Here is a 24,021-nt window from a genome sequence, read left to right as displayed (position 1 = left end):
AATACCTCCAACTTTGTTCCAGGACCCTGTTCCTAGCACACTCTAATGCCTACAACGCTCAAAACGATGAGCCAAAATGTGTCACTCTAACTGTGCCGTGTTCCGATATCCCACCAATCTATTCTTTTTCGTTCTGATCGCACCGAGGTGTCACATGTACAATTTAGCAAAGGAAGAAATAAAAGTGAGGGGTGATAGAAGGTTTGGCATTACAATATACCCATGCATTATCTAAATAGTCAATAGTCTTTGCCATGGCGAGAGAAATATATCGGATATTATTTATAGTAGCACCGGTCTATTGTAAGCATAATGTTTAGATAACATCCTCAAAGTAGGTAGTAATCACTACCTATCTTTTCTTTCCACAGAAGATTTGGGGTTTATGCCAACGAGAATCTTCCGAGGCTATTTTCACGACAGGAACACACGCATACATCGTCACGGCAAGGCTCTCCGGCATATGAGAGAGAATTTGGCCTAACAAACAGATCTCTGATGCTTCTCACCAGACCGGACAATGGCTAGCAGTTAAGCCAAACATGGTGACAAACTAGTCCGACTTAGTTGTCAGATCAGCTGCTGTGCGACGTCGACCTCTATAAATGATAATCAGCTCTGGTAGTTGAACATGCACAATTTTTGTTGAGTCAAGTAGGTGCAAAAGTCAATCAATGGTCTAGGTATAGTGTGCAAGAAATCTATTCAGGCGTTTGAGCGTATGTTACAGAGAGCCGCAATCAGATAAACCTCTGGACGACTTGACACCCAACTGACGAGCAATCGTACAAGGAGATAGCCCTCATTAGAGAGCAGGCTTGCTTCGTTCCGGCTCTAGGCATCTTTTCGACGAATATGTAGCCATTCCGTCGTGGTGGGAACCGACAACCCAGTGATATTGATACTTTATTTGAGCTGAGACCAGAGCTTGGGAGCGGCGCAGGCGGTCGCACAGTGGGCAAGGTGGAAGACTAGATTAGATGCTGGTTAGCATATGGTATAGTAGGTGGGATGTTCGGGGTCCTCGGGTCCCATGACGCAGTTTGGGCCGGTAGACATACATTCCTCGACGCAGTCCTCCTTAGCGCCACCCTCGCTCTCCTGCTGTTGAACGCGCTCGACGCACTCATCGAAGTGGTGCTTGGCGGGGGCACATTGGGGAGAGTTCTTGCACTCTGTTGATGCGTTAGTATGTATTGCGGGTTATATCGCGCCCAGGTGTGAAGCGATTGTGAAATCACTCATGACGTTCTGGACCGAAGATTGGCGTAAGAAATTGACGAACCTTCCTCCAGTGTCTCCTTGGGGTCGACGAGCTCCTCCTCGTCATCCTCGTCCTCGTCCTCCTCTTCCTCCTCCTCAGCCTCTTCCTCGGGCTCGTCCTTGGACTCGTTCTTGGACTCGGTCTCCTCCTGTTCCTTGTCAGTACTTGATCACCTATTCACACAAGGTCTTAGATGCGCTCTCGACGAAGTCCCGTTGTAATCAATCAATGACAGGGTCGATGACACATAATGCCTTGCTGGAAAAATCCCGTACCTGAGGCTCCTCAGCAGGCGCCTCGGCCTCAACAACGCTCCATGGCGTCACAGCCTCAACAATATCGGTAAAGGCGTCCCAGATACCCATTGCGACAGACGGAAGAATTCACAATGGCGAATGGTGGTTTCAATTGAGGTGTCGTTCGTCAATTCGTCGTTCCTGAACAGTCAGAAGATCGGGTCACGGCAAGCTCTCGGCATGAAATGGAAAATTACCCGGCTGAGTCATGAAGGGTCACGTGTATTCTAAGCTCTGGCTTAACAAGCCTGCCTGCCCCCACCACGTCGAGACCTCTACTGATCCCGCACTGAGGCTAGAGTCCCCTCTTCTTCGCTCTGCCAACACCGAGAATGGCTGGGAGGAGCGTTCCAGGCTTATTCTGAGCTCTAGCTTAATAAGCCTGCCTGCCTCTATTATATTAACACCTCTACCGATCCTGCTGCTCCTATCACCGAGGCTATTAATCACCTAACATATTTATCTCAATGCTAAGGTCTATCAGTCTGGTGCTGGTCTTACCACTGAGCCTATCCCATGTCCTTAAACCTACTTCCGAGTCTGCTAGGCTTAAACCTGGCTTTAAGGCTGCTATTAAAGAGAACTTAAGTAGATTCTCTAGCTCTAAGTATGCTGCTCTGAAAGATTCTTTATTATCTCTGGTTAGGCCTATTTTTACTAATTCCCTTGTTATTAAGCCTGCTAGACCTACTAAGCCTACATAGGGGAGGAAAGAAAACTCAGGACCTCGATCCTAAGTGATAAAAAGACTTAGGTAAGTTAGCCTAAGTTTAGGGGATTATTTACTAAGTTTATTTTGGCGTCCTCTTCCGAAGTCCTAGTATGCCTTTAAGCCTACTTCTAAAAGCTCTATCTTATTACTAAGAACTATATTATTTATAATGCTGCCAAGGGCAAATATATTTACTTTTTTGGCTTTTATAGTGCTATTAATTATAAGATTTCTACTAAAGGAATTAACCTCGGCAATATTATTAAGGCCTGCTGCATAGAATATACTACCTGTAAGCATTAAGTTAGCAACAGCCTTAGCGCTTAGCAGATCCTTACTTTAGACCTACTATCTTAGACCTATCTTATTATATCTGCTCTCTGCCCTTTAATTAGTCTAGTTAAAATATGTCTTAGTTATTATGGGAAAAAAGAAGTAAACGCTGAGATTACTTGTTCGGGGAGGGCGTGCAATAAAAAGCAAGGACCTTAACTGCACCTGTGTCTGTTTATTGATTTATAAAACTACAAGTCAGAGGATAGACGCCTCGATATGAATGGTTCTATGTGGCCATCTTACTTTCCATAGAGTTAAATCTTATAGATCTGCTTGTCGTGCCTTAAACATTTACTCTCCATGGCCCGTATTGTATCCCTACAGGCTTTGTTATATCTCATTAGTTGAGCGAGAAGGCGTTATAGTTAGTGATGGCGAGCCCGTTGCACTTCTTCGCTGATACATGAGGGTAAGCCTCGAAGAGCTGTCATCAAATACGAGACTCGAGCCATTTCAGAGTTATATGACTTATTGAAGTGATAGTTCGATGTTGCCTAGAGTATGATTTTAACTAGTCCCCGAGGCGTAGTTAAGGTTGATATTCCCTTAAGGCTTATTATGGGCTTATACTATGCTTTATATTATCTGTAGAGCAGAAAAGAGCCTATTACTATCGTATTATTTTATCTATCCTTTGGTAAACCTAATCTCTTTATCTATAAAGCTAAGGATTAAGCCTATTAAAGTTAATTACTAAGGTATATAATTTTATATATTTTTTAGTTACTTAGGCCTCACCGAGATATTTAAAGTAATAATAAGATATAATTAAGAGGATATAACTTATCTATTAGAAACTATAACTAAGGTTAAGATGCCCTTAAATACTTTATAATATTTAGATATGCCTTTATTATTTATAAGGATATTAAACTAAATATAGCCTTATAATACTTTACTAAAAGTATTTCCCTTTTTATTAGTCTTTATGCCCTAAGCAGCACTATATAATTATTAATTAGTATAATAGCCTTATCTATTAAGGTTTAAATTACTAATATAATCCATTGCCTATAGAGCTATTAAATCTTATATAACCCTGTAATACTTTACTAAAGGTATTTCCCTTTTTGCTGGTCTTTTAAGCCCTAAGAAGTATTATATAATTATTAATTAATATAATAATCTTATCTGCTAGAGTTTAAATCTCTAATATAGTTCATTAGGCTAACTTTCCCTAAAATTAAGCTTATTAATATTTATATGCAGTTTTATATAGTCTTTATATTAGTGCCCTGGTATTACTAATGGCTATATTAAGGGATTGCCTGGTAATTATATTAAAGATATAATGTAGTTACCTTACTTATAAAAGGGGATAATACTAGCTATAGGTATACCTAGCGCTATAATTAGGAATAATATAATATAAAGTTATATCTTAATAAATAAGACTTATTATAAAGCCAGGAGTATATATATAGTTTAATATCTAAGGCGCTAAGTAATAATTAAATACTACTATTACTAGTTATAAAGTAAATTAATAATAGATAAAGCTATTAGATAAACTAATCTTAATAGGAGTTAGGGGTAAGGTTAAGCTTAAAATAGTAATAATCTAAGGGATAATTTATGTTTATCTATAAGGCTAGGTAAGGTATAGATAGAGATAGGATAACTTATATTATAAAGTAAAATCCTTATCGTGGGAGGGTGGTTTAATAGGAATCTGTGTTTATATATATTATAAATATCGGGGATCTATCTAAATAAGGCTTGTATTATTATACTAACTGCTTAACTGCTATAATTATTGCAGCAAAGAATTACTTTTTTACAACTTGCAGTTAGGTGTAAATTTATATTTGCTTTTGCAATGGTTAAAAGGTTTAGCTAATAATGACGTGATGAAATCGACTTTGTTGCTTCTATTGTGGTATATAAGGTACCTAGGTACTTAGGTAGGTAAGGTACCTATTTAGGTAAGTTAGCCTAGGCTTAGTGCACTTTGGCAAGAGGAGAGTCGTGGACCCCTGGTAGCCTTAACCAGAGTAATGTAATTATCACCGTATGGATTAAGAGCCCTCGCTTTAATACTAATAGTTGCGTATAGATTACAGCCTGCTATTCGACATAGCTAAGAGGGGATGCAGGTGAGTACATCTCGAATCCTTATCATGCGCTACAGACTGCATCTCTCTGCTTTCGCTTCCTCCAGCCGCTCTTTATCCTTATCACCTTTGCAGGGCTTTGTTCCTTAAGGCTTGATACCTTGTAATAAGAGCCTTCCTTTGAGCCATCCGGGATACTATTCGTGATACTATCCATGGTCTGCTTACTGATTGCTTGTAGAATTGGTAGCAGCTGATGAGTGAAACGGCGAGTCAGAGATGCAGCCTGCCGAGGCTGGGTCTCTGGCCTTCCTACCTCGCAACTAGTGTTCATCTCCCGTCGTCCTCCACGCGCTGGTGTTCGTAAGCCTTGAACAGATAGATTGCTTTATCGTTCACTCAGCGATGACTCACCGACATAAGAAGAGTGTAGTTGATCTGGTACTTCTCGTGTAGCATATTGGAACGTTAAACCGACATTGGACAGACAAACAATGAATGCGAATATGGTCATAGATGCAGACTGAAATCCGTGTGGTCGATCAGGCCATCATTGCAGCGCCGGCCTATTCAACACAATCACCAGCTCCCTATCCGAATACCCTCAGCTTCCTGTGGGCTCATCCTTGAGGTTGGCGACGTAATCGGCGAGAATGGCATCCTCTTCGTCATCAAATTTGGTTTTCGCGTTGCATTTCTCCTTCTTCTGTTTTTCTCTTTCTTGGATAGGCTTTTGATACGACTGGCTCTCCTTGGTTCGGGAGCTGGTGATTGTGCTGAATAGGCCGGTTCAACGATGATGGCATCCTCCTCGTCATCAAATTTAGTTTTCGCGTTGCGTTTCTCCTTCTTCGGCAGGCTTTTACTACAGACTGGTTCCGTTTGCAGTTCGGGAGCTGGTAAAGTTGACTATCTCCACCGGAAGTAATGCAACCTTGCACTCTTAAACAGGATGAATATAAAGACAATCGAATTGAGTCACGTAGACCGCGTATTCATCTCATCGGGTTAATTGTATCAACCTTCAGCGACCAGATGACTACGTGGCCGTAGGTCGATTATCCATAATATATAATCTCCCAGCACATATCGCAATTCGATATTCGGAGGATCATCAAACAGCTGGTCTTGCAAGTTGCACGTGGTATAAGCAATGGTGCATCAACTCGATCCGGAACAGTTGAGAGGTTTGGTGTAGGGGTGCCGTCAATGACGCCATCAATCTGCATTTCTTCGGCCCTCGGTATTGCTTGGAGGTTTTGTTGTGGCCTTGTTGAGGTCTGTCAGGCGGGTGTCCTGATCTCTTCGATCTTCGCTGGTGCTTGAGGTCTTGCTATGCACCTTTTGAGTATAAGGAGATAAATGAAATCCCGTCAGATCAGTAGACCACGGGTGCCAAGGAGGTAAACATGGCAGCCAGAGCGGCATTAAGAGGGAATGCTGAGGCCTGGCCTATTGAAGATATGTCTAATACTGAAATAATTCGAACTGTCTAGGCATTTGGCTAAGTTTTGTTCCCTCGGCTAGATTTGCTCTATTCTTGGCTGGCCTTCTTCTTTTTGTTTAGCCGGGATGTGATTAAGGTTGGCGATTATGTGGGATATTAGAGTGGTTATGCTGTTGATAATGGCCAGTTCACCAGCATCGGCAAGACAGGAAGGATGATCTCAGTGGTAATGTAGCTGTAGCTATGAAATTAGCTTCAGTAGGAACAGTATTGGTAGTTCACTTATCGGCAGGAGAAGAAGCTGGCTTGGCAATAAGAGAACTAATAAAGATAGGCCTGACTGGGGATAAAGAGATATACTTAGAGCTAGAGAATTGACTAAAATTCTTTTCGACTGCAGCCTTAAAGCCGGGTTTAAGCTTAGCAGACTTGTAAGTATCTAATTATCCCTCTGCAAAAGACCAAGACTACCTATAATACTTATTATCCTTTCCATAGCCATTTATTATCACTAGGACTGGCGCTTAAGCCTTGCCATAAGGAAGGCCTTGATATTGGTAAACTTCTTAACGGTCTTGAGAAGTTTCTCAGTAGTCTCAAGAAGCTTCTCAGCATTATTATAACCATAGCCACCAGGACTGGCGCTTAAGCCTTGCTATAAGGAAGGCCTTAATATTAGCAAACTTCTCAGCGGTCTCGAGAAGCTTCTTAGCATTATTAGGATATTGGCTTCTAAAGATATTAGCTATGAAAATAGTATAAAAAAGCACTAAACTTACTTTCATAGTCTTGGATGTTGAAGACTGTCTTAGGATAAGGCTTATCAGGACTCCCAGATTGTGCAGGTAGAGCCTGTGATAAGTGAGAGCTGCTGGGAGTGTAGTCGTAGAGGTCTGAGCGAACTAAATATAGGAAAGGAAGTTGTCTTATCCTGGATTTTATATGATTTAAGTCTTCGGCGAGTTCTAACGCCAGATATAAGTGCTGGTCTGGAGAACTCTGACTTGATATGGGCTGGGAGACTGGAGGGCTCCCGGGTTAAGAAATAACGACTCCGCGTGAAAGGAGGTAGGACGTTCTGCAACGAAGACAATGTGAGAAAAGAAGAAGAGCAGAAGAGCAGAAGAATTATATCTTTTCTTTCCTCTTTTATGGCATAAGTTGCAAGTGAGGTTGGCTTTTATCGAGAATGGCAACTGCCTGAGGCGAAGGTAGTATATTAATTTGGCAGGAGATAGGCATTAGTAGTTAAGTATCGAGGGAAGGGGTAAGCCATAGGTTATCGCAGACTAAAGTCATTATTGGCTAATGAATACGCTTATAAGGGGAAAGGAAGGTGGTAATTAACTTAGTTTCTTGATCAGTGATTGTTTGCAAGATGGAGGAGGCGAAACTACCTACCTACCTTAGTTTTGTCATCTACGATCAAGGTCCGGAGTATTATTGCCTTCCCTAGGTAGCAAGCCATCCCGAATACAGGACAGGGCGCCTTCGCAATTAAAGACCTCGAGTCATATCCTGCCGAGGAGCTGCAGACTTGGTCCAGCGAGAATATCGAAACTTCCATCATCATTGGCATCACGAGGGCTGCACCTGCAGTTGACGCAGCTAGTTCTTTCCCGGTGATATGCCGGATATGCACATGAAGTCACCTTTCCTTGACGGCTTTTAGTCGTAGAAAAAAAGTATTCTCACTGCCCGGGGAGTGAAACAGTTTCTTTTTACTTAGCATTCGGTCCAGGCACCCACGAAAGTATCTGAGAGATGCAGGGAACTTCCAACTGTACAGTAACAGTATCATAAATGACTATCGCTATCAGCCACAAGTGTCGACAGGGTCAGAATATGTCGCGAAGCCCGGTATCGAAACGGAGGAAAGGGGCCAGAGGGGCCAGGAACAAGACTCCCACGGTCACAGCTCCCAAACACAACCTTCCTCCCACTAAATATGCCATATATTCTTCAAATTAACGGTAACACTTTTAGCAGCAAGGGCCTCGGTATCGTCACCAGTATAGCCATATCTCTGCTTACATTGAAAGCTCTAGACAAGGACTTATACCTTAGCTTTTTTATCAGATTCCTACTACCTAGAGAACACCGGTTTAAGAAAGTATAATTATAGTAAGCTCTTAATATTCCACAGCTCAATCCTACACCTGCTAATTAACATTTTTTTACCAGTCTATGGCCTAACTATCTCAAGGTTACTATGATACGAAGAGTTGAGAAACTTCCTGGTATCCCCAAACGAACTTATTAAGGCCAGTCAGTTCTAGTAACACCACCTGGAAATGATAGCCTGTTCAGTGGTTTAAACGAGCATTTTATCTGTATGAGTAGAAGAGATATTCCACTGCTGATGAATATGGAAGATGCTCGAAGTGCAATATCTGGTATACTGCAACCCCTTTAACCCCCTCTGTACCATTCATACTCTAACTACAATCAAAGGCAGAGCTCCCCTGTGTCTATACACGCCGACTTTGCGTGATTCGGAAGCAGCACTATTACTCCCGCACAGAACTTCACTTATCGTATACCCATTCTCGATGGGCAGTTTCCAGCCGTACTCCTCCTTGGACTGTCGAGGTATCTAGGACTGTCTTCTCCGTCTCAGAAGCCGCCAGTATTGTCCTTTCACAGAGAGATCAAAGTTAGCCATGTGACGATCTGGCCACCAACCGCCATACGAATCTCATACCTCGCATAACCACCTGGACGATGTCATCGTTATTGAGGGCTTCTATAAGAAGCGAGAATACGAGGTCCTGAAGAACATGCGCCCGCCCTCCACCGTCGATGCTATTCAAGGTCAAGAGGCAGATATGGTTGTCGTTATTACATCGACTACCAGCGGCGTCGGTGCTGGCTTCACCTCGGACGAGCGTCGACTCAACGTTATGTTGAGTCGACACAAGTGTGCTCTCGTTATCTTCAGTGACATCGACACGGTGGACTACAAGGGCAAGGGCAAAGGCAAGGCAGAGAGGACGGAGACATCCACTGGCGAGGTGTCGTTTCAGAAGGCTCGGATGCTGAAGGAGGTTTACAAGTCGCTTGTTGATGCTGGGCGCGTGGCGGTGGTGGGTTGCAAGCCGAACAAGGGCAAGGGCAAGGCGAAGGATGAGGCTGCCAAAAAGGCATAGGTAGAGGAAATGGAATGGAATAATGCTGCTGAATGTGCCTTCCTGTATAATCACATACCTTGTGAAGTTTACGCGACGACTCGGTATAATGAATAAGCCACCAGACACTGGACTAACTCTTACCATAAACCTCTACTGGTATTCGGTCATCTGATATTCTAACGCTGTCGCCACAACTCAAGCGCCTTATCAATGAAACCCATTCTACCTAGCACACTATCCAGAATCTATCTCTTTAGCTGTCATAAGGCCTCAAATATATACCGACAGGGGCAGGCGCTAATCAAAATGACCATAATAATCAGTATATTTAACTACACCTAAATTAATATATAATAGAAGTATTAATAGTTAGTATTATTATAAATTACTGTCCCAAGTGTTATTCAACTGTGTTTATCCTCAACTTGTGTTTTCCCACTGCGTTGTCTTGCGACCTGATCCAATCTATTACTAACCCGCCGAGCCAGCCTTGGTCTGCTAACATTTATCTTCTTTATGCTCGTGGATTGAGGCCACTTGCTTAGTTAGATCTTAAGGTTTAAGGCAGCAGCTGTGTGATCTGCTGAGACTTAATATTAAGGTTATTGTGTTTTTTTTTTTTGGCGTAGTGTATGACGCCTTATATTGTGTTGTGTTAAAAACAAAAACACCTTATTTTATTATCTTGCTTTAATGCCTTTGGCTTTACTTTACGTGTTGCTAGATGGGCATTTTGACTTTTAAATCTATTTTAGGAAAAGTAGTTTTTTTTTTTTTTTCCTTTTTTTTTTTTTTTTTTAATTAAAATATGTTACTGATTTAGCCTGTATAATCTGGCTGAAGTTGGAGTTTATCTCTACAGATTCTCGAATGTTCACCGAAAGTTGTTTGACCCTTAATTGAGTGATTGAATTGACCGTCTCTTGGACATCTCTGAAATGCATTGCCTTATCTCTAAAGAGGGGTAATTATCATGTGACTCTTCCATTTTAGGAAACGCGGCTCCTTTGGTCAAAATGCCCTGCCAATTTGGCTCCAACGGTTTAACAAAAGTTGTCACGTTCTATTATCAGATTCAGAAGCGGCTGGAAATTTTAATATTTCGCAATATCATGATTCTAGCAGATCCCTTTGAATATGAAAACCCGGAAAAAAGTAAGAGGTAGTATAATGAGTTCATGAATGCAGTGCTCAAATCTTGGTATCTGTAACACAACCACAGCCATTGGTGTGGTCCAACGCGGCCGTTAATCATCATTTTCGTATGCTCCCCTATCAATTTCACCTCGAATGTGATCCTCCAACCGAATATTCAACTGCTGCGCCTGAGCCTCGTCATAATCTGGTGGTGGTTCATCTGGTGCCCTCCGACTGGCAGCGCTCTCTGAGCGATTAGGGCGCACATCTGTCGAACTCGTTGTAGGAGCTGGCTGGGCAGAAGGAGCTTCATATGCTGGAAGAGGCTCATCAGGGACATCAGCACCGGGGCCCATCTCCCGGCGCATCTCTTGATACTGGTAAAGTCGCTCCCGCAGCCTTATATAGGCTTCGTTGAAATCCATCATACCTCCATCTGAAAACGTGAACTTGACCTCAAGCCGAGGAATATCTGGAGGAATGCCACCACCGGATACAGGAATACAATCTGATTTCCACACCCATCCCCACCACATAGATGATGAAGTGGTGGAATCTTGAAACTTCAGGATTGGGGCACTGAAGGATTCAAACTTTGGTTCTTGAGTGGGTTTTAAAGGAAGATACACGATCTGAAGCGTCAGTAGAGAATCTCGAGATAGATTTGCTATCAACTTACTCTCTTGTTGGTCAGGAAGAGGGTGCCTTTATCACTTTTCCGTTGAAACGAGGCACATCGTGCTCTCAGCTCCTGGGGCACAGACAGGTCGCATGAGATTCTCGATTCGAGCTTCATCAAGATGCGTTCATTGCCAAGCTTGACGAAGCCGCCCTGATTGAGCATAACCCAGCTATCGGCATTGTCAGGATCGACGGGCCGCGAAGGAGGACGGCTTGTAATAAGATAGTCATGAGGATTGTCCATTATAGGGCGGGGTCCATGACTCCATGGGCCGAAGGTGGCGGGGCAGTCAACGGACGGACTGAGCCGTGGCCGCCGTGACCGGAGGGTACGGGGCGGAGAAGACGGCAGAGGGAGACGGGAAGGTGACGGAGGCAAGAAACGGAAACGGAGAGAGGGACGGGAATGCGAAGATGGGTATGGTATGGGCACAAGACAGGACAGGATACCACGGGAGCGACAATCTCTGAAGACTCAGTGCAGGACTAAACCAGTGACCAAGAGGGCAAGGCTAAGGTTGACAAGACGGGACGGGAAAGATGGAAAGCTCAGAGAAAGAGATTCAAGAAAGAGGTTCGCGAAAGAGGCTTACTTTATCGACATTGTCTCGTACAGGGTTCAAGCGACCCTAGCTCGTGGGCAAATGGCTCCAGGCTCCGTACCGGCAGGTTCAGGACGTGCAGGCAACTTTAGTAGCTCCGAGATCTTGGAGCGGGTGGCTCTGGGCTGCGGCCGGGTTGGCCTTTGGCCTTGTCTTGCCTTGGGTCCTTGGGGCCTGGTGGTGCTGTAGTGGGGGGTGGGTCGTTTTGGAGTCTGTTCCGTTTTGCGAGCGAGCGAGCGGACGAGCGACTTTGTGCTAAGGCCTAAGGGTATCCGTAGGTAGAGGAGGAGAAGCCAAAGTTCCAAGCCAGCCGAGGATGATTGTCAGGGTCGTCGAATAGGATCAAGATGACCCGAGGCCAAGGGACAGGATCGACTAGGGGACGAGACAAGAGATGCTGCAGCGGTAGGAGATCCCAAGCTAAGGAAGCAAGCGACCAAGCCAAGCCAAGGAATGGATTAAGGATACTGTAAAGAGGCGAAGAAACAGAGACAGACAGAGGAGGCACAGGGACAGCCCGAACAAAAGCTTGACTGAACTGAGCTGCTAGGCTGACCTGACGCTGACTGACTGACTTTCTGACTGACTTGGCAGAGCAGTTCAGAGAGTGCAGAACAGAACAGAACAGAGCAGGTGGCTGGTGGCTGGAAGCGGTGCCGTAATGAGGTGGGGGAGGCGGCGATTTGATCGAATTTGCGGGCGATGATAGATTTGATTTGTGGACGTTGGGTCAAGGTCACAGGAAAGAGAACGATGTGATTGATGTGTGATGCGTGATGGTGTGATATTGGAGGAAGAATGAATACCGATGGACAAAGCAAATAAGGCTAGTCCTGAAGTTGTGAGGCACTCTACTACAATACCACAGACGGGCAGCTTCGGTGGTGGATGAGGTGTAAAGGAATTGCTAACCCAGGCCAAAGTTTCAGTGGATTAGTTTAGGTTGGACTTGGAGATGTGAAAGTTGGGCGCTGCGGATCGTTTTTTCTTGGGCCGAGCCGCGCGGATGATCTGGTCCAAGAACTGCCTGTTCACGTTAATTAGGTGAGCTGAGGTTACCTTGGAGCTATCCTCTAGGTGACATTCAGAGATGGTGATTGGCCAAACTACATCGCAATGTATCGACTTCCCATGTCCCATGGCTGGGTCTGTTAAGGTTGAAACAATCCACCACGTGCTTCTTATTGAACTGAAGCTTCCCTTGTTGTGTCAGAGCTGACAATCACCAGAACAAACTACCAGTCTACCACTGCCCTGGGAAACATCCTGGCACGGCCTCTAACTAGTAGGTAACGTCCCGTCATAACCAGCGAACGGCTTTTTCTGTAACCTGATGTTCCATCTAATTTTCTTTTCTTTCATGGACCCCTGACGTTGAGCTTCTTTGATCCCTGCTGAGAAAGTTGTGTCCGCCGCAACCCTGAACAAGTCAATTCTCAGGATCGTCTTCCCCCTCCCATATCGTTGCCCTCCACTATCAGCTATCACTATCAGCCAAGATCTGGCAGCTCAAGTCGATCATCTGGTGTCCCCTCTCAATGCCAAGCTAGGTTACAGGCAAGGTTATATGCTGTGCCTCGATTACAAACAGAGCATTCCGTGCTTCTCGGGTCATCCTTTTACCATAGCCAAAATCTAAATCCATAGAGAATAATTCCCTCCATGTGGGATGTCACAACGTCAGTTCCATCACCCGACATGCTTGCCCCGTTAGCGAATGCTAGGTAGCAACAACTGGGACCCATCTCTGCCCGGCCCCAGAACAGCATCCACCAAGCCAACATCATCCCAGCCGTGTCAATCTAATGAGACGGTTGACGGTGATTGATGTGGAGGCGCATGGCTCCTCGCCCAATTCGACATGATCAAGTGTCCCGGCCACGAATCATGATGATGATGATGGGGAGGGGCATCAAGTGTTCCCCTCACACGCCAGGTATAGCCATGATGGTATGCATCTTTTAGCTGCATTTCTCAGCAGTTGGTGCACTCATTCGTGGCTGTTCTGGTTTATAGGGCAGGGATAGTTTGGTTGAAATCACTCATGAACCCCTCTCGTTGCAGATGTCAACACCAATTAACGGTCTGGATCTGTTTCGAGGATCTTATGTGGAGGACATGGCCAGCACATATACTCTTATTCATGCCAAAGAAAGGCTCAGCAGTGCAACTAACAAGGCTTCCGACCCAATGACTTTCTGTTATCCGGTTCCGCTTCATAGATTATCCTGCGTAGTAAGTCTAGAAGCAGTCAAGAACAGCTGATCTTAGCATAAGAAGGTGTCTCATTGCTCATGTATCTCTGTTCCATTCTCTGAACGAGAAGTTTGAGCCCAGTTGAGCAAAGCTGTCATCAACAGCCTTGAAGCACATGTCACGATTTAAACGGACCCTTGGAATGTCCGTGTGTCTGGGGTTGAGTTGATAGAACGGACGGGTTGAGCTATCTAGCCCAGAGACTTAGCTAGCGTAGCATCTACTTTTGACAGCGTCTATTCCATGTTGTAACAGGAATGGAGGCGTTCGCTTTATTGCTTGAAATTACGGCTTGTCACGTTAGGAAATTGCAAGCCTCTCCTTAAGTCTTTTCGGCCGGTTGCTACGTAGTATATCGATTTTTATTGTTCTTGCATCTTCGGAATTTCCGTTGATATCTGGTGAACCCCACCTATTGCTCACCATAAGAACCAGCTTCACCACAAAATCTACTCTGTAGCGCCAGCCTCTCTGAAACATTATCATGCCTCGCCATGACTCGTTGCCCGAAGGGAGCCGGTCGTCTATCGCGGCGATAAAGAATATGTAGACCATGCTTGGACACCATCTTGATTTTGGCCCTTGCTCATAAGACACGTCACATTTTGGTACCCTGAGTCTCGTCACTGACTGATTGATACCAGGACGGGAACTGATAGTCACTTCTGCGTCATGTACCAACAAACGAGAAAGAAAAAAAAAAGCCTTCCTACGAATAGTCCAGAAGAGGATCCGAAAGAGAGAAGAGTAAACAAGAGACGTCATGCCAGGGTTGCTCCGCTTGAGCTCCTAATCTATCTCTGTCGCTAGCTCACAGTTGCAGTCGCAAATAAAACGCCGGTTCCTCATCAACTTTGAATTCCCGTCCAGGGCCAGATCCTTCGAGTTCAATGATTGGCCTCGGTCAAGCTCTCCCTGGCCATCCCCCACCTAGTTCGTGCATCCAAAGCATGTGCTGGTAATGCTTCTGATTGGACTGTACGTCCCGGTTGATGGGAGGCTCCGGAGTCATGGAGCTCCGAGTTCACTACGACTGAACTCTGCGATACGCGAGTCTACCCGGGGCTATACGCACTACACGTCAAGAGGCTTTATCTCGAACTGCAACTATTTGATAGACCTTGCTCACCGACTCGCCGTATTCGCTAAAAACTTGTTGCCCTTGGACGCTATCAGCATGAGTTACCACGCCGAGGACTTGGTAAAGCTGCAGCAGTATTCCGCTTGTGATATCTCGGACGCACTCCTCAAGTTAAAGGTTCCCGGCGCCGGCTTTGTTGCCGATCTGAACCTATACAGCTCTCCTGAGGGTGATGCAACATCGGTTACTGTTGCTCCAGTTTCAACAGTTCTCTTCGCCTCCAAGGGACAGGATCTCCCAGAAATACAAAAGAACATCCCTGAGGGAACCCATTGGGCCGATCTGACAGAACCAGGAACCATTGTGGTTCTTAAACAGCCTGACGGTCAAAAGAATGCTGTTTGTGGTGGGATCATGGCAGTTCGCATGAAAGTGTGCCAAGCCAAGGGCATCGTTGTAGCTGGGCGAGCCAGAGATATAGCGGAATTAAAGAGTACTTCCTTACCGGTGAGTGTCATTTACCCTGCTCTTGGGACAAGCTGAACTCGGAGGTACAATGCAGATTTGGGCTCGAGGGTTGTCCACCGTTGGGGTCGGTGGAGGGAGCGTGCCCTGGGCGATCCAGGTACCTCTCGACATTGATGGAACCCTCGTCTCTCCTGGCGACCTTGCATTTAGCGATCCAATCAACGGGGTGGTGGTCATTCCTCAGAACAAGGTTTCTGAGGTCCTCGAATTGCTGCCCAAGCTGACAGCCGCTGATGAAAAGGTTAAGGAAGATGTGCTCAAAGGTGCAACGGTTTTTGAGTCCTTCAAGCTTCATCGAAGCAATCTTTGAACAAGCCCCGTCGTAGAGGATAAAGAATACAAGACTACTACCTTGGACCAAAGTTTCCAAGAAAACAAGGGCACAGCGTACGGTGGCTGGCTGGTCCTGAGCGTCACATAAGCTGTACATCACGGGAACACGTGAGATCTACAAGGAGTTTGTATCAAGTAACCCGAAGCACGGATGGGTCAACAATACAGTTTTTTGTGTCATCAGTTCATTAACATGCCATCATCAAAGTAGGATCTCTACCATGACTTCCAAACAACCAACAATCAACCTTGGCTCCAGACCAACAAGGAAATACATGCAAGAAACAAATGCTGGCACTTCAAGATTTGCCATTTCATCACAGCCACATGTCCTTCTCCTTACTTGGAGTGGATGGCTTATCCAACCCAAAATCGAGCTTCGGCATCTCAAGCTTTGGCGCCGCCTCGACCGGTTTCTTCTGACCACCTCCAGTTTTCTTTGGTGAAGCCCGAGCGTCAGGGGGCGGCCCGTATCGCACATCCTTGACGTCCCAACCATCCTCGGCCGCCGCTCCGACCCATGTCCGAAGCCCGTCATGCACACTTCCATAGAACTTCTCTTTACAGAGTCGTAGACTACCACCAAGGCATCGCTCCCATCCCGAAATTCGGAATTGTGCGCGAAGAGTGTTGCGCTCCTCTTGTGTCGGTGTGCAGGCCAAGATGGCGTTCATGAGATCAAGATGAGAAGCCAGGTAGTTGGTCGCATCCCATTCGACTCCGCCCACATATGGTGCTGCTGGGACCGGGGGGCGCTCTTGAGGGAAATGTCGAAGCATGTAACTGTACGGACCAGGGGCAAGGTCACACGTCGAGGGGCGGTCCGAAGGAAGGGATACAACGTTGACGTTGTGAAGGAAGATCCAGAACACTTCTTTAGTGACGCTAACAACCTCCTTGTTCCAAACGCGGTATGGCCTTTCTTGCCTCATCTCTAGGACAAATGGCAATGGGCGCTGATCTTCCTTTGGCTCGGGGTCTCTGAGGTGTGCGAGAATACTCTGGGCTCGTGTGACCCGTTCGGCTGGTGCAGCAGACTCAACATACGTGAACAAGACGGATGTTATGATGTTACGAGTGGTGAACTCGCTGGGACCCTTCTTCTCTGGGTCGAAGAGCATGTGTAGGAGCTTGGGAAATAGATCGCTCTGGATCGTGTGAAGATATTGCATGGCGCGAGCTGTCGTCGACAGTGCCTTTAGACAGAGAAGATTCTCGTGAAGCAGTGCATCTTCATGTTCCTCCCTATCAATTGTTAGTCACGCTTGTGGGATCACGTCTTGAATTTGACTTACCTCCATTCAACCTCCATGATGCGGTTGAGCAGACCTACAATCTCCTTCATACCGCCTTGCTGGATGAAGTCTTCGATCCATGCCACTGTCTCGTTCCTGAGAAGCAGTCGTAGCTTGTGAACTTTGCCGACCTCGACAAGTTCTGGTTTTTGAACCTTTCTGAGATACGCCACGTAATCACCTGGGCCTTGGTTGAGCTTAATCTTGGACAGAATTCCAGAGTTGGAAACGGAGCCGCTTGATCCAGGAGGCCCTTCGCTGACTACGCTGTCAGTGGACTTGCTTCTGAAATGACGACCTAACGTCCCGTCGGCCTTTGACTTTTTGATAGGGGAGCTTGGCTCCTTTGATTCCTTTCTTCCTCGTGAGAGAGTAAAACTCTTGCCCCGTGATCGCTTCTGTTTCTCTTCATTTTGTGTGCCGGCTTCCATGACCAGGCCGCTGTTGGCGCTATCTGTTGAGCAGGATCTCTCTGTCCGAGAAGCCTGTGATTCTGCCCAGTCCTGGCGGATAAACTCCATCTTGATGGTGTCACTCAGGTTCCTCATCTTGTATCTCTGGTTCTCTGGAATGTTTCGTCGGTCCAACATAGCTTCAAGGTGTTTGTCAATATCCTTAGGGTCAAGTACTGCCTCGGTCGGCTCAGGTACAACTGACGTTGACTTGGATCGGCTGTGGTTGAATGTAGTAAAGACGCTCAAGACCTTACCTCGACCGCTCTTACTTTTAGCCTCAGTCGAGTCTTTTGATCCCTTTCGGGAATCGTTTGAAGTGCGTGCCTTGGTCGGTGAGGGGGGTGGTTCCATCCTTCCCAGCATGGGATGATATGATTTCGGTCGCTCTTTGACGGCGACTCGACTGCCATTATAAAGATCCTGGACACTTGGTGCCCGTGCTTCGTCCATACTACGGCGTGTGCTCTGGGGTGGTTCGATGTTCGGTCGAGAGGCAAACTGAGAATAAATGGGTGTTGGTGCAGGGTCTGCTACCGGTTCTTCGGGAGTTCTGTTTTCCTTGTCCTTGGATGAATTGACATTGTCGTCGGATCCGAACCTGCCCAAGTTTCGCAGCGTCTTGGGCTTGAGCAGACCAGCAAGGTTAGTTGTTGACTTTGGCCGTTTCGGTTTGGTGGGAGAGGGATCGCGAGATTTTGAGGCCTTGGCTTCTTTGCCGGGTGCTGTTATGATGGTGAAGTTGCCAAAGCTGCTCTTGGTCGGGGACTGTGATCGGCCTCGGTCCTGTCGCCGTGAGAAGCGTCCGGAAGACTCTTGCTGGTTGTATTGTAGCTCCGCCAGTGCCCCTGGGTTGGAGTAGTTCTCAAAAGCCATGATCTTGGGCTGTATAGGAGAGACAGGACCATCGAAAGGGGCCTGGAATGAATGGGTATCGGTGGAGGCTTGACGACGATGCATGAAGCCCTCGAGGATGGAGGACTTGGGCCGTGGTCTTCGACCGGCGTCGAAGCTATTTACGTCGTTTGTATTCATGGTGTCGAGCCACGATATCCGTGGTTATATGAGAGCTGCTAAGTAGCTTTCGCCCAGGGCGTCACGGCGACGCCTGTAGAAATGAAGATGTTTAAAAAAAAATGGTAATGAACAAAACTAAGTCTCACGCCAACTGTTGAGAATAAGAAGCCAACTAAGACTGCGAATTGGACTACGCCATTGCAGAAAGAATAAAAGTAAGGTAAAGTTGAGAAGACAAGCTGAAGCTGGAGCTGGAGCTAGCAAGAAAGTAGGTCGCTTAGGTAGCCAGAGCCAAGGCACTATTAGACAAGCCGTTGACTGTTTATTGGGAAACGGCCGTTGGCCGGGTGACGGGCCCTATCTTAGCGCACCAGTGATGGTGGACGATGATGATGCACGGTGGCAAAACAGGTCGTACAAGACTATATTTGCTTGCATGTAGTAATAATAACAATGATCGGTCAATTGTTTTCTTTCCTTTTCCGCTCCGCCGACCATTGAAGCTGGAAAAGCGATTCGCGATCGAGTGATGCTGTCGCGTACAGCGTTGATTAGCCAAGCAGCAATTTCATTAGCTCAGGCTTTACAGGTTGAAAGATCCATATTCAATAAGTCCAAATGAATTTAAATTATAGCCAATACTCAGTTCTCATTTCATCCCAATGCTACGTAGACACTTTCCTGAATACATGTCGGTCGGTGTATTCTCTACCACACTGATATCATGAGTACTATTGAGGCCAAGGATCGCCATGACTGCTCAAAACATCAGCTGGGAACATCCTTGTTTGTTGTTTAGCTTATATGAATCGCCGGGCTACATAAGCGGCCATAACATCTTTCTCGCGTTTGTATTGAATCCATGGTCATGAGCAAGGGTATGTCATCATGACCTCTTCTCAAGGCTGCTCAATAGTATCGTTTTAGTTGAAGAGGGAATATCTTTTCACATGATATCCAATATTTAATATAGCACGAGAAGGAGGACGTTAGTGGCTTTGTGCCGGGATCAACATCGGGGAAGTCAATGCGGGGTATTCTAGATGCTACTAACAAGATATCCATTCATAGGTTCAGCATGCCCCGAGAATAGTCAACAGATCTTTTAATCAAATGTAAATTATTTTGCAAGACCAATTGAGATCACTTGCGTCTCATGAAACACAGCAAGTCAGATAGATCTAGTATGATGAGAGCCATGCTATCATGACTCTGGGATGTTTGATACGATTCAGGTGTCATGATGAGCCTCTAAAAAGATCATATCATTTCAAGGGTTTTCGCTAATGACTAAATTTCAAGATGCTCATATTAACAAAAGCCAACTGCACACTCATTATTATCGGTTCAATCCCGAAATCATATCCGTCAACATCTGCCGCCGCAGACTACCGAAGCCGGCCCCGTCCCCGGACTTAGACCCACGGCTAACTGCTAACCAACTGTAACTGTACTGAGAGCCTGCATCATAAGGTAGCTCAATTCCGCGGGGTCCTCCACTATGCCCTGTAGGATAAATGTTTAAGCCTGTCGCTCCCCTCCATCATCCATGATAACGACTCAATCTTTTTTTTACATGTACTTTCTCCTCCAGCAATAATCTCAGGACTGCTTCATTGATCGTTGAATTGGTTCTGCTGTGATTCTAGCTTCGACTTGTATGCGACCTGCACTCATCTCAAAGCTTCGAGCAACATCTATCACAGCCAAAATGCCTGTTCATCATCTCATGGTTGGTACCTGGACTCCTCCAGGTGCTATCTTCACTTTTGCCTTCGACGACGAAGCTCTTACACTGAAGCTCGTGAAAAGGACCGAGATTCCCAAGGACGAGCCAATCTCATGGATGACATTTAGTGTAAGATCACTTCTCACACTGCAAGATGTTAACTCACATTGCATTCCAGCATGATCGCAAAGCTATTTACGGTGCTGCCATGAAGAAGTGGTCCAGCTTCGCCGTCGAATCGCCAACTTCGATAACTCACCAAGTCTCTCACCCAATGGAGCACGATCGTAAGCCACATCTGACCGTTCATATACTGGACACTAACCTCAACAGCCAATGCTTCTCTTGCCACCACAAACACCCGTGCCATCTTCCTTCTCGCAGCGAACAAGCCTCCTTATGCCGTCTACTGCAATCCTTTCTACGATCACGCTGGCCACGGCGCTGTCTTCACCACCGATTCCACCACAAAGGCTCTCAAGGAAAATGTTCAAAACTATCCTTACCAGCCTAACACGGGTATTCACGGAATGGTCTTTGACCCTAAGGAAGAGTACCTTTATTCTGCCGACCTCCGTGCTAACAAGCTCTGGACCCATCGCCGTGTCAGCAAGGACGATCCTTCTCTTGAGCTAGTTGGTTCTGTCGATTGTCCTGATGCTCGAGACCACCCTCGATGGGTAGCCATGCATCCTACTGGAAACTACCTCTATGCTCTTATGGAGAAGGGCAACCGAATTTGCGAGTACCTCATCGATCCAGCAACTCGTCTTCCCGTTTACACCCACAAGCACTACCCTCTGATTCCTCCAGGTATCCCCGATAGGTGGACACAGTACCGCGCTGATGTCTGCGTGCTTTCGTCGTCGGGCAAGTATCTCTTTGCCTCGTCCCGTGCCAACTCCTTCGACCTGACAGGTTATGTGGCCGCCTTCAAGCTCTCGGATACCGGCGCCATTGAGCGCCAGATCTGCCTGAATCCTACACCTACGAGTGGTGGACACAGTAATGCGGTTGCACCTTGCCCTTGGACAGACGAGTGGGTAGCGATCACGGATGATCAAGAAGGTTGGCTGGAGATCTACCGCTGGCAAGATGAGCACCTCGCCCGTGTTGCAAGGGTTAGAACACCAGAGCCTGGCTTCGGCATGAACGCCATCTGGTATGACTGAGAGCATATTAGTATGGATGAATAGAAGAAGAATAAAGTTACAATGAGACAAAATTTGACGTCAAAGAGTATTATAGTTGCCATGATTTGGCTGCTGTCATCAATGCTGCGGAGGTGTATTAACTAGACCTTGCCTGGTATGCCCAACAGTAAAGGGCCCTGGTTTAGATATAGCCACTCCTAAGAAACGATTCCATCAAACCCTATTATCCATACCACTAAATATACCCCCTAATGCCGACCATTTGTTTTACGACTGTGGTCATCTTCATCGTCGTCAATAGCTTCTTCGTGCTCCTCAGCTAATAATGGTGTCCGTTCATGCCCCTGTGTCCGCGCCTGAGATTGTCCGTGAGTACTCGTGAAACCCATGTGGGATGCAGCGCGCGGCTGGGCAGGTCTTGAGCCATCGTTGGGGGGCGTATGGCTCGCGCCGAGACCTTGTTTGATTTTAAAGAGGCTGCGGGTATTGCTGCGAGGGTTCGCAGCTCGGTTGGCAGGCCCAAGACGAAGTTGAGACCTCATTTCATCTAGACTAGCCTTCACAACAACTGGGGTGCCTTCTATGCCACCATCAGAGGTTCGGCGCTTCATATGAATGGCAGTCTTGGCAGAGTTGTGGAATCCCCCTTCATAATTGCTGTGGAAAGAAGCAGTCTCGACATTGGGAGGGTGATCCTCGGCGTGTTCTTCAACGTCGACCAAAATAGAGTCGCCTGGGGCCTTCTTAGTGGCCATTGCAGCGGCAGCGGCAGCAGTTGCGTGAATTCGGCGGGCTCGGGGTGCGGGAGTAAGACGTCGGATAGCCTTGTGTACATCGACGTATACGTCGGATTCGTCAACAATTTCCCTGTGTGGTCAGTAATACTCATCATATGTGAAATTGGCTACTTACTCTCCAATCAATTCCTCGATCACATCTTCAAGAGTAACAACACCGAGGGCACCATGGTCCGAGCCGGGGAACTCCGATACCAGCACCATGTGCGATTTGCCCTCCTGGAAGAAGTTGATGATGTCCAGACAGCTGGTCTCAGGGCGCGTTTCGACAATTGCACCGAGAGGCACATCGCGGACGGGAATCCTATCTTCAGGGTCGTAGGTGATGAGTGTCTTGACCAAAAGCATGCCAACAAAGTCCAAGTGATTCCCAGAACGATAGATAGGGATTCGCGAGTACCCGGAGGATAGAATATCATCCATGGTCTTTTCGTCGAGGATGTGGTCTTCGGCAAGCGTATAAACATCGGAGATGGGTGTCATAACTTCAGCAACGGGCTTGTCCTTCAAGTCCAAAACAGCTGTGATAATTGTTACCTCATCCTGGTTCAGACGCTCGGAAATCTCACCCAGAGACTTGTGGAGGGTGACCAGCGTCTTGAGTCCGCTCTTCTTGTACAAAGTACCATGATCCTCACCCAGAATCCAGTCGAGAAGCTTTGCAATAGGCCAAGAAACGGGAGCGGTGAGATACATGAGAAGAAGAACTGGAGTAGACATGTATCCGCCGATAGGAAGGCCGTATCGAACGCAGATGGACTGGGGAACAATTTCACCAAAAATAACTGCTATGGTTAGCAAAGCTTACCAGAGGTATCATGTCTCACATACCGATGAGAACAGTACTGCCAACGACAGCAGCAACACCTCCACCAAGAGTTCGGTCCAATACAACGGGGAGTGACTCGTTGACAATGACGTTCGATAGCAGCAGTGTGACCAGAACCCAATGCTTTCCTCGTTTTAACAATTTCAACACACGTTTCGCATTCTTAGACTGCGATTCCGCGGGATCGCCCGATAAAACCTGGAGATAAATACTGTCTTGTCCCATCAAACTGGTGAGGTCAGCATGCGTCGCGAATCGCCAAGAGGGAGGGGAGCTTGCGCAATTGTCAATCCAGCAAAAGCACCACCAAGAAGGACCAGAACCATTGACGCAACAGCGAGGACCCAGAGGCTGGAACCGCCCTCTTCGCCAGCGTCATGGTGGCCCTTGGTGTCAACCGGAAAGGCAGAGACAGCCGTCAAGCTTGCACCAAAGACTCGGCCCATGCCAATGACAGCCGGGCGTATTGAGCCCATATTGTATCGTGCAGCGTTCGCCATTGTGACAGGATGTGTATTTCGTATATCGTGTGTGTGGATATATGAGTTATCTCGTCACCGCAAGGCGAAGCGGGAAGACCGCGAATGTCGATTGTCGAAGGTCAGATTGAGTTGAACGCGTTCAAGGCAGGCCAAGGTAATCAATCTCCGACGGATAGGCACAAGCGATCTTGGCAAAGCTTACACGATAAGGACCGGAATGTGGCTGAGACAGGGGAGCTTAGGGTCAAGGTGAAGCTTGAAGAGATGCTGTCGCTAAGGATGAGAAGCTATTCGGGCAATTGAAGTCTTTTTGCCTCGTTTCGTCTGATCAAAATCCAACCTTTTCGCACCAAAGGCGAGCTTTGATGAAGAACAAGAACGACGAGGCAAAAGAAGTGGGACGAAAGG

At 46.6% G+C, this 24,021-nt stretch overlaps 8 protein-coding genes across 10 annotated transcripts; 3 read left to right on the top strand and 5 right to left on the bottom strand.

The window, feature by feature from the left end:
• Positions 1-247: 247 nt before the first annotated feature.
• On the bottom strand, positions 248-1,739 carry FOXG_06184 (uncharacterized protein). The gene is made up of 4 exons (XM_018384712.1): positions 1,540-1,739; positions 1,286-1,412; positions 1,062-1,175; positions 248-971 (listed from the first exon to the last, which is right to left on the bottom strand). Exons 1-4 carry the CDS (start codon positions 1,627-1,629, stop codon positions 907-909), a joined length of 396 nt encoding a protein of 131 aa, XP_018241864.1. The 5' UTR covers positions 1,630-1,739; the 3' UTR covers positions 248-906.
• Positions 1,740-6,620: 4,881 nt separating this feature from the next.
• On the bottom strand, positions 6,621-6,894 carry FOXG_19201 (uncharacterized protein; the record flags this gene model as incomplete). The annotated part of the gene is made up of 2 exons (XM_018399399.1): positions 6,621-6,764; positions 6,889-6,894. The coding sequence occupies 2 exons, from the start codon at positions 6,892-6,894 to the stop codon at positions 6,621-6,623; spliced, it is 150 nt and encodes a 49-aa protein (XP_018241863.1).
• Positions 6,895-8,843: 1,949 nt separating this feature from the next.
• FOXG_06183 (uncharacterized protein) lies at positions 8,844-9,394 on the top strand. The gene has a single exon (XM_018384711.1). The coding sequence runs from the start codon at positions 8,890-8,892 to the stop codon at positions 9,256-9,258; it is 369 nt and encodes a 122-aa protein (XP_018241862.1). The 5' UTR covers positions 8,844-8,889; the 3' UTR covers positions 9,259-9,394.
• Positions 9,395-10,271: 877 nt separating this feature from the next.
• FOXG_06182 (uncharacterized protein) lies at positions 10,272-12,688 on the bottom strand. 2 transcript variants are annotated; one of them, XM_018384710.1, is made up of 3 exons: positions 11,652-12,688; positions 11,057-11,228; positions 10,272-11,009 (listed from the first exon to the last, which is right to left on the bottom strand). In XM_018384710.1, exons 1-3 carry the CDS (start codon positions 11,660-11,662, stop codon positions 10,488-10,490), a joined length of 705 nt encoding a protein of 234 aa, XP_018241861.1. In that variant the 5' UTR covers positions 11,663-12,688; the 3' UTR covers positions 10,272-10,487. The 2 variants fall into 2 exon arrangements, with proteins under 2 accessions (XP_018241861.1, XP_018241860.1); XM_018384709.1 differs by having other exon boundaries at positions 11,057-12,688.
• Positions 12,689-14,385: 1,697 nt separating this feature from the next.
• On the top strand, positions 14,386-17,450 carry FOXG_06181 (uncharacterized protein). The gene is made up of 2 exons (XM_018384708.1): positions 14,386-15,504; positions 15,560-17,450. Exons 1-2 carry the CDS (start codon positions 14,878-14,880, stop codon positions 15,833-15,835), a joined length of 903 nt encoding a protein of 300 aa, XP_018241859.1. The 5' UTR covers positions 14,386-14,877; the 3' UTR covers positions 15,836-17,450.
• Positions 14,914-18,894, bottom strand: FOXG_17758 (uncharacterized protein). Its single transcript, XM_018397748.1, has 2 exons — positions 17,154-18,894; positions 14,914-17,103 (listed from the first exon to the last, which is right to left on the bottom strand). Exons 1-2 carry the CDS (start codon positions 18,638-18,640, stop codon positions 16,176-16,178), a joined length of 2,415 nt encoding a protein of 804 aa, XP_018241858.1. The 5' UTR covers positions 18,641-18,894; the 3' UTR covers positions 14,914-16,175.
• A 1,237-nt stretch (positions 18,895-20,131) lies between these two features.
• On the top strand, positions 20,132-21,604 carry FOXG_17757 (carboxy-cis,cis-muconate cyclase). The gene is made up of 3 exons (XM_018397747.1): positions 20,132-20,480; positions 20,530-20,638; positions 20,685-21,604. The coding sequence occupies exons 1-3, from the start codon at positions 20,283-20,285 to the stop codon at positions 21,521-21,523; spliced, it is 1,146 nt and encodes a 381-aa protein (XP_018241857.1). The 5' UTR covers positions 20,132-20,282; the 3' UTR covers positions 21,524-21,604.
• On the bottom strand, positions 20,708-24,013 carry FOXG_06176 (uncharacterized protein). Of its 2 annotated transcripts, XM_018384706.1 has the most exons (4): positions 23,411-24,013; positions 23,134-23,360; positions 22,418-23,087; positions 20,708-22,372 (listed from the first exon to the last, which is right to left on the bottom strand). In XM_018384706.1, the coding sequence occupies exons 1-4, from the start codon at positions 23,629-23,631 to the stop codon at positions 21,754-21,756; spliced, it is 1,737 nt and encodes a 578-aa protein (XP_018241855.1). In that variant the 5' UTR covers positions 23,632-24,013; the 3' UTR covers positions 20,708-21,753. The 2 variants fall into 2 exon arrangements, with proteins under 2 accessions (XP_018241855.1, XP_018241856.1); XM_018384707.1 differs by having other exon boundaries at positions 23,134-24,013.
• Positions 24,014-24,021: the final 8 nt, after the last annotated feature.

Source organism: Fusarium oxysporum, chromosome 2 (genome assembly GCF_000149955.1).
Source record: "Fusarium oxysporum f. sp. lycopersici 4287 chromosome 2, whole genome shotgun sequence".
Lineage (NCBI taxonomy): Eukaryota > Fungi > Ascomycota > Sordariomycetes > Hypocreales > Nectriaceae > Fusarium > Fusarium oxysporum.
The sequence above is the reverse complement of the archived record's forward strand: the minus strand, read 5'-3'. Positions and strand labels throughout refer to the sequence as shown.